General features: G+C 36.0%; 1 protein-coding gene and 1 pseudogene across 1 annotated transcript; both read left to right on the top strand.

Annotated features, from left to right (window-relative positions):
* The first annotated feature begins 384 nt into the window (after positions 1 to 384).
* Positions 385 to 2,453, top strand: LOC114402043 (annotated as a pseudogene).
* A 9,411-nt stretch (positions 2,454 to 11,864) lies between these two features.
* Positions 11,865 to 12,176, top strand: LOC114402042. Its single transcript, XM_028364587.1, has one exon. It carries the CDS (start codon positions 11,865 to 11,867, stop codon positions 12,174 to 12,176), a length of 312 nt encoding a protein of 103 aa, XP_028220388.1.
* Positions 12,177 to 12,666: the final 490 nt, after the last annotated feature.

Genomic DNA, 12,666 nt, shown 5'->3' with positions numbered 1-12,666 from the left:
ACCTCGTCATTCTAGATATGGTGAAAAAGGAAGTGACCAAGCTCTTACAAGCTGGAACCATCTACTCCTTTTCTGACAGCCAGTGGGTGAGTCCAGTCCAAGTGGTTCCTAAGAAGACAGGCCTCACAGTGATCAAGAATGAAAAGGATAAACTTATCCCCACAAGAGTGCAGAACAGCTGGCGAGTCTGCATTGATTATAGGAGGCTGAATCAGGTAACCAGAAAAGATCACTTTCCCCTGCCTTTCATTGATCAAATGCTTGAGCGCTTGGCAGGTAAGTCTCAGTACTGTTTTCTTGATGGTTTTTTTTGGTTATTTACAAATTCATATTGCTCCTGAGGATCAAGAAAAGACCACATTCACCTGTCCCTTTGGCACTTTTGCCTATAGAAGGATGCCCTTTGGCCTATGCAACGCCCCTGGTACCTTCCTGCGGTGTATGCTTAGCATTTTCAGTGATTTTTTAGAGAGCTGCATAGAGGTGTTTATGGATGATTTTACTGTTTATGGATCCTCTTTTGATGCATGTTTGGACAATCTGGATAAAGTTCTTAATAGATGCATCGAAACTAACCTTATGCTGAATTTTGAAAAATGTCACTTCATGGTAGAACAAGGTATAGTTTTAGGGCATATCATTTCCAGTGGGGCATAGAGGTATACCCTGCAAAAATAGATGTTATTTCACAATTGCCTTACCCCTCTTGCGTGCAAGAGGTTCGTTCTTTTCTTGGTCATGCAGGGTTTTATAGGCGCTTTATCAAGGATTTTAGCAAAGTGGCCCTTCCACTATCCAATCTGCTGCAAATGGAGGTGGAGTTTGATTTTGATGACCGGTGCAAAGAGGCTTTTGATTGCCTCAAGCATGCGGTGACTACCACCCCTATCATTCAGGCACCAGATTGGACAGCCCCATTTGAGTTAATGTGCGATGCATCCAATTACGCATTGGGGGTTGTCCTTGCTTAAAAGATTGATAAGTTGCCTCGGGTGATCTACTACGCTTCCAGAACGTTGGATGATGCTAAAGCAAATTACACTACCACAGGGAAGGAGCTATTAGCGATAGTTTTTGCTCTTGAAAAATTTCGTTCATATTTGCTTGGTACTCGTGTTATTGTTTATACTGACCATGCAACTCTGAAGTACCTGTTGAAGAAGGCTGAATCAAAGCCTAGATTGATTAGGTGGATGTTTTGGCTCCAAGAGTTTGATTTGGAGATCCATGATCGAAGTGGTGCATAGAACCTCGTGGTTGACCATCTGAGTAGGATTGAGCGTGCGTCTGAGGACTCAACCATTCAGGATGATTTTCTGCATGACCATTTGTACATCCTGTATAGTATTTATGATTCCTTCCCCGCTCCTTGGTTTACAAATATTGTGAATTATTTGATTACTTCTATTTATCCTCCCTTAGCATCTAAAGCTCAAAATGATAAAATTAAGAGTGATGCTAAGCATTATATTTGGGATGACCCCTATTTGTGGAAGTTGTGCAGTGACCAGGTTATTAGGAGATGCATTCCAGACCATGAGATTGACTCGGTCCTGCAATTCTGTCATTCTTCCGCACCAGGTGGCCATCTTGGCATACAAAGGATAGCTCGCAAGGTGCTTGACTACGATTTCTATTGGCCCACCATCTTCAAGGATTCGGGGAGAATCTGTAGCACTTGTGAGCCTTGTCAAAGAGCAGGCGGCTCACCTTCATGGAGACAGCAAATGCCTCAACAACCCATGTTATTCTGTGAGGTGTTTGATGTCTGGGGTATAGATTTTATGGGGCCTTTCCCTGTCTCTTTTGGTTTTGTTTATATTCTACTTGTTGTTAATTATGTTTCAAAATGGGTGAAAGCCAAACCCACCAGAACTAACGATGCTAAGGACATTGTGGATTTTGTTAGATCTAATTTTTTTTTCAGGTTTGGAGTCCCTAGAGCCATCGTTAGTGATCAAGGCACCCATTTTTGTAACATATCCATGTATGCCTTGCTCAAAAAGTATGGGGTCGTGCACAAAATTTCCACACCTTACCACCCCCAAACTAATGGGCAGGCTGAGATTTCAAACAGGGAGATAAAAAGGATCTTGGAGAAGATTATGTAGCCGAACAGAAAGGATTGGAGCACTAGGCTAGATGATGCTCTTTGGGCGAGTAGGACTGCCTACAAAGCACCCATAGGAATGTCACCTTATCGGGTTGTCTTTGGCAAGGCATACCATCTTCCTGTAGAGATAGAGCATAGAGCCTACTGGGTTGTAAAGACCTACAACTTCTCTATTGATCAGGCTGGACAGGAAAGGAAGTTGCAACTAAGTGAGCTAGATGAGATCCATTTAGAAGCCTATGAGAATTCCAAATTCTACAAGGAGAAGACCAAGAAGTTCCATGACAGCCTGATAGCTAAGAAGGACTTCGTGGTTGGACAGAAAGTTTTATTGTATAACTCTAGGCTCGGACTCATGAGTGGTAAGTTGAGGTCAAAGTGGATTGGTCCTTTTGTGGTGACTAATGTTTTTCCTTATGGTACAATTGAGACCAAAAGTGAGTCCATAAATAAGAGCTTCAAGGTCAATGGACACCAGCTGAAACCATTCCTCACAAATTCCTCCTTAGTGGATGTAGTGGTGGAGGAGACCTCCTTACTTCACCCTACTTCTCTTCCGCCATTACTTAAGGAGTTTTCTTTTTCTGTCTCCTTCTTTACTTTTGATGCACTTGTCCAAATTTATTGATTGTTTTGATTGTTCTTGATCTTATGATTGTGCTACATTGAGGACAATGTGTTCTTTAAGTGTGAGGGGGGGGGGGGGGAGATTGTTCTTTAATTTTTTTGGGTATTGAGATTGTTCTTTAATTTTTTTAGGTATTCTAGTTTAATTTTATTAGGTTTTTTCAAGGTTAATTTTGTTATTTTGGTTTTATGTTTTGTGTACAACATTGCATGTTCCTCTTTGAATTTTGGGTTATGTACAGGTAATGGGTAATTGTTTTTGAAATAGGAGTCTCTTGGCATTTTGTGAATTCAAACCCTTGTTTTTCTCTACATGTCAAGTTAGTTTTGAAAGTTCGAATTGAAAGTGATAGATTTACCCTTGGTGAGAATTTGAGCCATCATCATCTATTTTATTCGATGTGTTTTGCCCCATTGATTGCTTGCACAATAGCCTTGGCTTGACTCTTGTTAATACTTCCTTCTTCACATGCATGTTGAGAGATGATTAGGCATTTTGTTCTTATAAGCCTCTAGCCAAATGAGCCTACCTTGAATTAATTCCTTTGATAGCCCCTTTGAGCCTATGTTCCCCTTTCTTTATTTTGAAGCTCATTACAAGCCTTAAGTGAAAAACCATAATTTCACCCTACCCTTAAGGAATTTTGGAGCTTTGGAATTGTTTTCGGAATAAGTGTGAGGGGGGGGGGGAGGGGTATGTTTCATTGGATGATATGTTTTTATTGGCCATGCTTGATGATGTATACATATATTGCCTAATTGTTGCTTTATTTTTCAAATGCTTTCAATTGCTACTGTCCACGTTCAAAAAAAATGAAGTTGAATAAGTGAGGTCTTGGTTTGAAGACTTGGTTGATTTTGTTTTGGGTTTACTTTTTAAAGCTTAATTTGTAATTTTGGTTTTGGGGTTTACTACTTTTCTTACTTCCCACTTATTCCCCATTGCTCCTCTATTCCTTTGGGTTTTAGCTACTATCCCATACTTTCATCTATCTTGTCCTTGGCCCCATTACAACCTTAAAAGACCTTTTGATCCTCATGTGCATGTGCTTGTGATGTGGTTGTCAATTTTCGAGTCTTGCCAAGTCTATGTGGTGTTTGTTTTCATGGGTGCTCTGAGAGTAAACAGTAGCCTAGACACTTGAGAGATAGAGTGCATATCTTGTGAGGCTTTATCACTTTTCATTCTTGAGCTGATTCACTATCTAGCCATGTTTGAGATGCTTAGATGATTTTCATGATGGCCTTGATTCTTTAACTCTTTACGTGTTGGATGTTACCCATTCTTTTCATTCCTTGAGATTCATTGAGAAATATGTAATTGTTTTTGTGTCTGTTTGTTTCTCTTTAATGTCTCTGGATTTGTCCCTTGCTTTGTTTTTTTTATTTTGCCCAGGAGTGCAAAAGGCTAAGTGTGAGGGGATTTGATGTGTCATCATTTTTTCCTATTTCTTAACCCTTTTTGTCACCATTTTAATTAGTGATTAGCCTTAATTGTCAATTTAATTATGTTGTTTTATCATTTGGGCCTACTAGACTAATTTTGTGTTTTTAATTTAATTTCAGGAGAATTATAAGCAATTGGGCTTGAATCTAGAATTGGGCTTGGACTTGAAGAGGGCATACAATTTTATTCTACCAAATCTTATCTTATCCAGATTGTATCTAATCTAGATATTATTTCATCTAGATTTTATCTTATCTAGATTTTATTTTATCAAATCTTATCTTATCTTGTCCAGATTTTATTTTATTAATGGGCTTGGACTTAAAACAGATTTGTAAGCTTTGGGGGCTGAGAACCTATATAACAACACCAAGGTTTTAGTTTAAGGATTCTTTTCGTTTTGGGAGAAAGAATAATTTTAGGTTTTGCAATTCCAGTTTTTACTATTCACGTAGCAATAAAATTTCGTTTTCTGCTTCAATCTGCAATTTTGTTTTCTACTGATTGATGGAAGGCTAAGTCTCCATCGTTGTTTTCTCTTGAGGATTAAGCACAGCTCTCTTTGAGGTTTTATTATTACTATTGAATTCTGCTCAGTTTTTCCTTTTCACCAATTACTCTGTATTTATTGTTATTAATCCATGCATATTGAGTGCTTGATTAATTGTCTCTGTGCTTAATTTATGTTCATGCTTAATGATCAGTTTCGTTCATGATTAATTGGTGTATGTGTTGCTTAATCACATAATGACAGCCTTACATTAATTTTTGCTTAGTAATTTAATTTAAGGTTGGATTAAGTGGTTGAACTGATTAAGGATAAATTCTCGTAACCTAGGATAAGAGACTTGCTTGAGAATCAAGGGGAAACAACATGTTTTAATTCTGATATTTTCTAATTAAATTTGCTCGCTATTTAATTTACAAAAAAACAAACAACCCCCCCCCCCCCAATTTGTTACTGTTTTATTACTATATGTTATGAACGTTTGGTTGACCATTGCTCGTTGGGAGACAACCTAGGATCACTTCCTAGATACTGCATTTTTAATGTTTATTTGATTCGGATACGGCCTCGATCAATGATCCATCTCCACATACAGGTTTCTCTAAAATTTTCCACAAGTTCCAACTCTTTTACCATCAACGTTGACATATGAATTTTTTTCCTACTAAGAACATCTTCCATAACATTAGCCTTGTCAGGATGGTACATCAGTTGGAAGTCATATTCCTCAAGGAACTCCATCCAATGTCTTTGTCTCATATGCAAATCCATCTGACCAAAACTTCAAAATTTTGTGATCACTAAACACATCCAGCTTTTCTCCACAAAGGTAATGTCTCCATATCTTCAAAGCGAACACCAGTGCATCCAATTCCAAATCATGTGTAGGGTAGTTCCTCTCTTGTGTCTTCATCTATCTTGAAGCATATGCCATAACCTTCCTATGTTGCATTAACAATCATCCTAATCCTTGGTGAAATGCATCATAGTAAACCTCGAAAGGCTCATTAGGGTTTGGCACATAAAATCAACACTAGTGAGATAGTTAACCTACACTTCAACTCGTGGAAACTTAGCTCACAATCTTTAGTCCATGCAAAAGGTTGACCCTTGTGGCTAAATTGTGTCAACAGTGCAACTATCTTCGAGAAACCTTTTATGAATCTTTGATAATAACCAGCTATCCCAAAGAAACTCCTTATCTCTATAACAATTTTCAAATGTTCCCATTGTAGCACAGTCTCTACCTTTGCTAGATCTATGATGATTCCACTTGCTGAAATCACATGCCTTACTTCACCTTATTAAGCCAAAACCTACACTTTTATAGTCTCGCATACAATTGTTTTTCCTTCAAGATTTCTAACACAGTTCTCAGGTAACTCTCATGCTCCTCATGAGTACGAGAATAAACTAGTATGTCATCAATGAGTACAACAACAAACTTGTCTAAGAAAGGACGGAAAATTATATTCATATAATCCATGAATATAGATGGAGCAATCTTTACTCCAAAAGCCATCACAACATACTCATAATTCCCTTATCGAGTTCGAAAAGTCATCTTCGATATATCCTCATCCTTAACTCATATCTGATGGTAAATAGATCACAAGTCAATCTTGGAGAAAATCACAGTACCTCTTAACTGGTCCATCAAATCATCAATCCTAGGTAACTAGTACTTATTCTTGATTGTGACCTTGTTCAACTGACGATAATCCACACATAGTCTTGAACCAATATCCTTTTTCTTCACCAACAATATTGGTGCTCCCCAAGGTGAAACATTGAGTCTTATCATTTGTTTCTTAAGCAACTCCTTAACTTGCTTCTTCAACATAACTAACTCTGCAGGTGCCATTCTATAGGGTACAATCGACACTGGTCTCACTCCAAGAACTAAATCAATGATGAACTTGATCTCTCGCTTTAGAGACAAATCATGTATATCTTTTGGAGAAACTTTGGGAAAATGTCTAACAACATCCACAAAGTTTAGGTCTAGATAACTTTTGACTTCTAGAAAAGATAGAACCATGTATCCTTGAGCTTTTTCTTCCAAAGCAGCATGTGCTTGGTTGGCAGTGATAAATCCAACATCTTTGGGATTTAGAAAGATAAGGGTTTATCTATCACAATCCATAAGAATATGGTTGGTAGATAATCAATCCATGCCTAATATAATATCTATGTTTGAAAGAGGTAAACAAATCAAATTTATTCTATAACTATGTCCACTAATAGAGATGGGACAACTTGCACAAAGAACTGAAGTTTCTACAGAAGTAGAAGTAGGGGTAGAAACAAGAAAGTCAAAAGAAAAAAAAATAGGCAATCCCAATCTATCCTCACAATCTAAAGAGATAAAAGAATGAGTAGCGCCTAAATCAAACAATACAGTTAGGAGGTTATCGGCTATGTCATAGTCATTTTGTATCAAGTCTTTAGATTTTATAGCTTCAACTCTGCTCATGGTGAAGACTCTGCCTTTCGCAACTAGTATGTTGTCTTCATTGTATTCATTGTGGCCTCAACCTTTGGTGCTACTTTGTATTCTTTATCAATGTGATCGGGCTTTTGACAATTATAGTAAACCTCAATCTTTTGATAACACTGATTGACGTAGTGTGTTCCTCCACATCTGTAACATTTAACCTTGCATTTCCTGTTTAAGAAGTGATTAAGGTGCCCTTGGCAGTTGGGCCACCATGCCTGTGTTGCTACTACTGATAATTAAAGATCTTGTCTTTTGCTGGTCTTGGGGCCTACTGCACGTTTTTTCTACTGGAATCTTTTCCTTAATCCACATGGTCAAGCTTCACGAGTCCTAACAACTCTATTACCATACTCAAGACACTCAACTGTCTTGATCCTTTCAACTAGCTTTGGGAACTCTCTAATAGTCACCGAGATGATTGTTTTCTGTATCTCAATTCTTTCTCCTTCTTCATAATTTCAACATCTCCATTCTTTTGAAGTAGTCTAGGTGCAAAATCTAGACAAGTATTCGAATTTGGATGAGTACTCGTTCATAGTCATGTTCTCCTGAATTAGTCGTAGAAACTCCATCTCCTTTGCATGTCTAGCACCTATTGGAAAATACTTTCTTAGGAAATGTTCTTTCAAGCTTGCCCCTGTGATAGCCTCTTCACTAGATTCCATGAGTTGACTAGCTCCATGCCACCAATACTTTGCCTCACAAATCAACATATAAGTAGCAATACGTCATTTTTTGGTCATATGGACAATTCATAGCTCTGAAGATTTTCTTTAACTCTTTGAGTGAAAGATCAATTCTGTTTTGGTCTGACTCCCCTTTGAACTGTGAAGGATCATTCTTCTTGAATTCAACTAAGCCTTGAACTTCAGAAGGTATAACAACCTCGTGTTACTTAGCCATGGTAGCTTGATATTGAGCCATGGAAGTTTGGTGTTGTTGCTCATGCTAAGCCATAACAGCATGATACTAGGCCATAATGGCTTGTGGCTAAGTAATCGCTATAGTCATCGCCTCTAAATTCTAGGCTATCTGAGCCAAATTCGGGATAGAAGTAGAAGAAGAAGGTTGAGACCGGGGTTGTCCTCTCATCGTGATCCCGCAAGGGTCAAGAACCACAAGCCATTAGCAACCATTATTTCCTTTAAGAAATAATGCACAGAAAGTCCAAAGACTTTACACACAACAATTATTTCTATCACAAAAATAATTCCACATGCACAACAAAAGACACAATAAACCTATTCCCCATAGGTTCTTTCCCAAAACACATAGTTATCTCGAATACCACAAATTGTAACGACCCGCTTCGTCACAATACAACTTAACTATTATATCGTAGAAACACTACTAGAAAGAATGGATTTAACATCACAACGTTAACATCGATTTTTTCAAAAACCGATGTTAACAAAAACGTGGTGGCATATTCGTAAATAACACGAGTTCATTAAAAAAATGATGTTAACATGAGTTCGTTAACATCAGTTTTTTCAAAAACTAACATTAACAAAATCATGTTAACGTCGCTTTTTTGAAAAATCAACGTTGTGTTTCTTGAATTAAATTTGTCTCCCCCTCTTCTCGCGCTCACTCAGAATCATCTCTCACTTCCACGCTCTCATTCTCACTCTTACTCTCACACACTCTCCGCGGTGGCACGGCAACACCCTCATCTCTCACTCTCGGGCTCTCGAGCACTTGTTCTCACTCTCACTCTCATGCACTCTCTGCAATGGTGTCGCAACCCCTCATCTTTGACTCTCGTGCTCTCATTCTCGCTCTCACTCACAACTCTACTCACTCTCGCATTCTTGTTCTCGTTCTATGTCATGAAAGGTCAGTCTTCTATGAATGCTTGTTTCTGTGTTTGGTTTTGATGGTGATGGTAAGTGAGAAGCTAGGGCTAGTTCCTTCTATTATCTAAATTTACAGTGCATTACTAACATGAAAATTCTTGTTAATTCACGTATTGCTTTTGAATTACAACACTCTATCACTCTTGTTAATGTGTGTATCTTACTATCTCATGAACTTGGGTTTTGACTGTATTTGTGTGCAAATTGAGTTTAACCTTGGTTCTGTGAATGATATACCTTACCTCTAGTCATGTTAAAATAGAACCTAAGTGTAGATTATCTAAGTCCTAAGCTCTACATATTAATACACTATGCAAGTTATGCAACATATGTGCTTATATATGTTGTTGAAAACATGTTACACTAGTACTTCTGCCCTGTGATACGAGCTGCATTGTAATTGACACAATTTTCTTGGTTTTTAACGCCCTTTGGTATTGTTGTAGGCTTGTTTGTCCTCTCTGTGATGCAATTGTTCCCATGTCATTTCAATTTTTGTACATTATTATTATTATTTTTATAGTGTAACTTGTCTTGCTGAGTGATTTACTGTGTGGCTGCTGTAATAAAGCAATAAAATGCCCTCTTTCGAAATTCAATTGGTCTCATAATCTATAGATCCCTTATTTTTCTTTTTCTTTTTATCTAATCTTGATGACACCTTGTGTCAAGTTTCGTTTTATTAATTGTTAAAAAAAGGTTTAGTTTTATTAATGAAATCTTTTATTGGTGTTAAAAGAGATATTTATTATAAAAATTTTGTAACAATTTAATTTTATATATATATATATATATATATATATATATATATATATATATACACGCAAGAACAAAAAATAAATATGTTAAATATGAAAATTTCTTTGAATAAAAATTCAAATCTTGTTTTATCATATTGTAAGAGATTAGTTAATATTATTAGGTTTGTCCCTTCACCAAATAAAGTGAGTAAAACTCAGGCTTAAGGCACCTGAAAACATTTTTTATTTACTATATATGTTTTTAGACAATTATCGACTACCTAGAAAAAATTATATTATTTTTTATGAGTAGTTAAATGTTTTTTTAAGTCTTTCATCCTATTATAAATTTTATTTTCCCACTAATAATAATTACTAATTAACGTAATTTTCCTGATATTTTCAGTCTTCATTATCCCATGACCAAACCATTTTTTATTAATTATTATCGTTTTCTATAATTCACTTGTTAAAAAAACTTGAACTATCTGTAATAATTTGGTCCTAGCATTTTGAAAATCTGTAACGCTCGTCAGTTTTGGAAGCCAAATTCAATGGCTGTTAATGGGTGGTAATGACAACTAATGAATTGTAACAGTCAATAATGAGTGGTAATGGCTGGTAAATGCATTCTTGATGGTAGAATGCCTATATAAGAACATGAATTTGGCCCCTGAGCTCATCCCTTTGAATTCAGACTTATACACCATCTAGAGAGAGGAAGAGAGAGCTTGGAAGAACCAAAACAAGGAACTCTTCATGGCAATGGCTGGAGGTATGATTTGATCTGTAATTTCCGCATTTTATTAATAATCTGTGTTTCTTTTGTAGTTTGTAATATCACAGGTTAAGAGATTTATTCTAACATTTGGTATCAGAGCAACAATTGCCTCTGCCTTGTCCATTTTCGATTTTCGGTATTTTCCGATTTGATTTCGTTTATGGTATGAAGGGCCTTGTTTCTTAAGAATAAAATTAGAAATCTGTATTTCATTTGATTTCCTTAATTTTGGCTTTTGAAACGTGAAAAATGGTGTCCAAATGAATGAAAAACGACCGGGTCTGCGTATGGGTCGGGTTTGACCTGCTAAAGGTTGAAGATGATGAACAGTGTTAAAAAAAAAAAAACAAAAACAAAAATCCTACGTTTTGTGCTAGTTGGGTGTCAAACCCTTCACCCTAAGAACAATATAATATGTGCAAACCACTAAACCAGTAAAGCTTTCCTGATATGCAGTCATTTTTAATACCTTATATACTCATTCTGCTTTCCAGTTTTTGGAATTTTGATTTAATTTATGCATGAATATATTCTGGAAAATTTTATTCTATGCATATATATATGAAATCAAATGCATAATATTATATTTCAATTATAAAATTATATGAGAATCTTATTCATAATTATATTGTATCTTGATTTTGAAATGCAAAATACCATTTATTCTCATATAATAAAGTTTTATGTCTAAGTGATCTTTATAATTTTGATTAATTATGGATTAGCCACAACATCTATATTTGATTAAAATTATATATTAAGTTGGTTAAAGATCATATAAGGAATTAGACATAATATTGTAATTAATTATACTTATATAATGAATTTTATCTCACAAGAATTTTTATTATATTTGTATAATTAATTGGGATAAAATGACGTATTATTTTTCATGATTTACTCATAGGCATCATGATGTATGTATAATTTGTTGATTTTATCATAAAGTAAATATTTGCGATAGAAATCAAATTATTTTCATGTTGTACACGTAAAGCATGAATATTGAGCAAGTAATTTGATTATTCTATCATAAGGTTTAATTGTTTCTTATTGAATTAAAAATTTAGCCCACAAGCAATTTTTATGTCACAAGATTCAATTTTATGGTATGTTTACATTGGTAAAAGATACAATTAAGATTAGTATGTCTCAAATTTTGACATAAGCCTTTGAATTTTGCAACTTCTCAAACTATTAGTTTTTCTGATATTCAATGTGATGTTCCCGAACTTAAAGGAGATAACTATAAGATATGGAAGGAGAGAATTCTTCTACAATTGGGGTGGATGGACATAGACTATACTATAAGGAAAGACGAACCACCTGCAATCACTGATGAAAGTAGCCCAGCTGATGTTGCGCTATATGAGCGGTGGGAGCGATCCAACCGACTCAGCGTGATGTTCATTAAGACCAAAATCTCGGCTGGGATACGTGGTTCTGTTGACCAGCATGAAAAGGTCCAAGACTTGCTTAAGGCCATTGATGAACAGTTCATCACTTCAGACAAGACTTTAGCAAGCACCTTGATCATGAAGTTCTCTTCTCTTCGGCTCACCAGTGTGAAAGGTGTGCGTGAGTACATCATGAAAATGTGAGATATTTCAGCTCAACTTAAGAAATTAGAGGTTGATATGTCTGAGTCCTTCCTAGTGCACTTCATTTTGAACACCCTTCCGCATGAATATGGGCCATTTAAGATTTCCTACAACACACATAAAGATAAATGGTCTATCAATGAATTAATGACCATGTGTGTTCAGGAAGAAGAAAGACTTGTAATGGAGATGGGTGAGAGTGCATTGCTGACTACTGCTTATGGAAAGAACAAAGCAATTAAGTCTCAAGCTTATCAGAAGGGGAATGGTAAAATACCACCTCAAGCTGATATTAAGAAGGTGGCAAAGTGTTTCTTTTGCAAGAAGAAGGACACATGAAGAAGAATTGCCCCGGGTTCTAGAAATGGCTTGAGAAGAAAGGTAAATCAATCTCATTAGTATGTTATGAATCTAATATGGTTAGTGTTAATATTAACACCTGGTGGATTGATTCTGGATCTACTATTCATATTGCAAATTCTTTACAGGG

The sequence above is a fragment of the Glycine soja genome, chromosome 20, assembly GCF_004193775.1.
Source record: "Glycine soja cultivar W05 chromosome 20, ASM419377v2, whole genome shotgun sequence".
Lineage (NCBI taxonomy): Eukaryota > Viridiplantae > Streptophyta > Magnoliopsida > Fabales > Fabaceae > Glycine > Glycine soja.
Note: the sequence above shows the minus strand (reverse complement) of the source record. Positions and strands in the feature narration are given on the sequence as shown.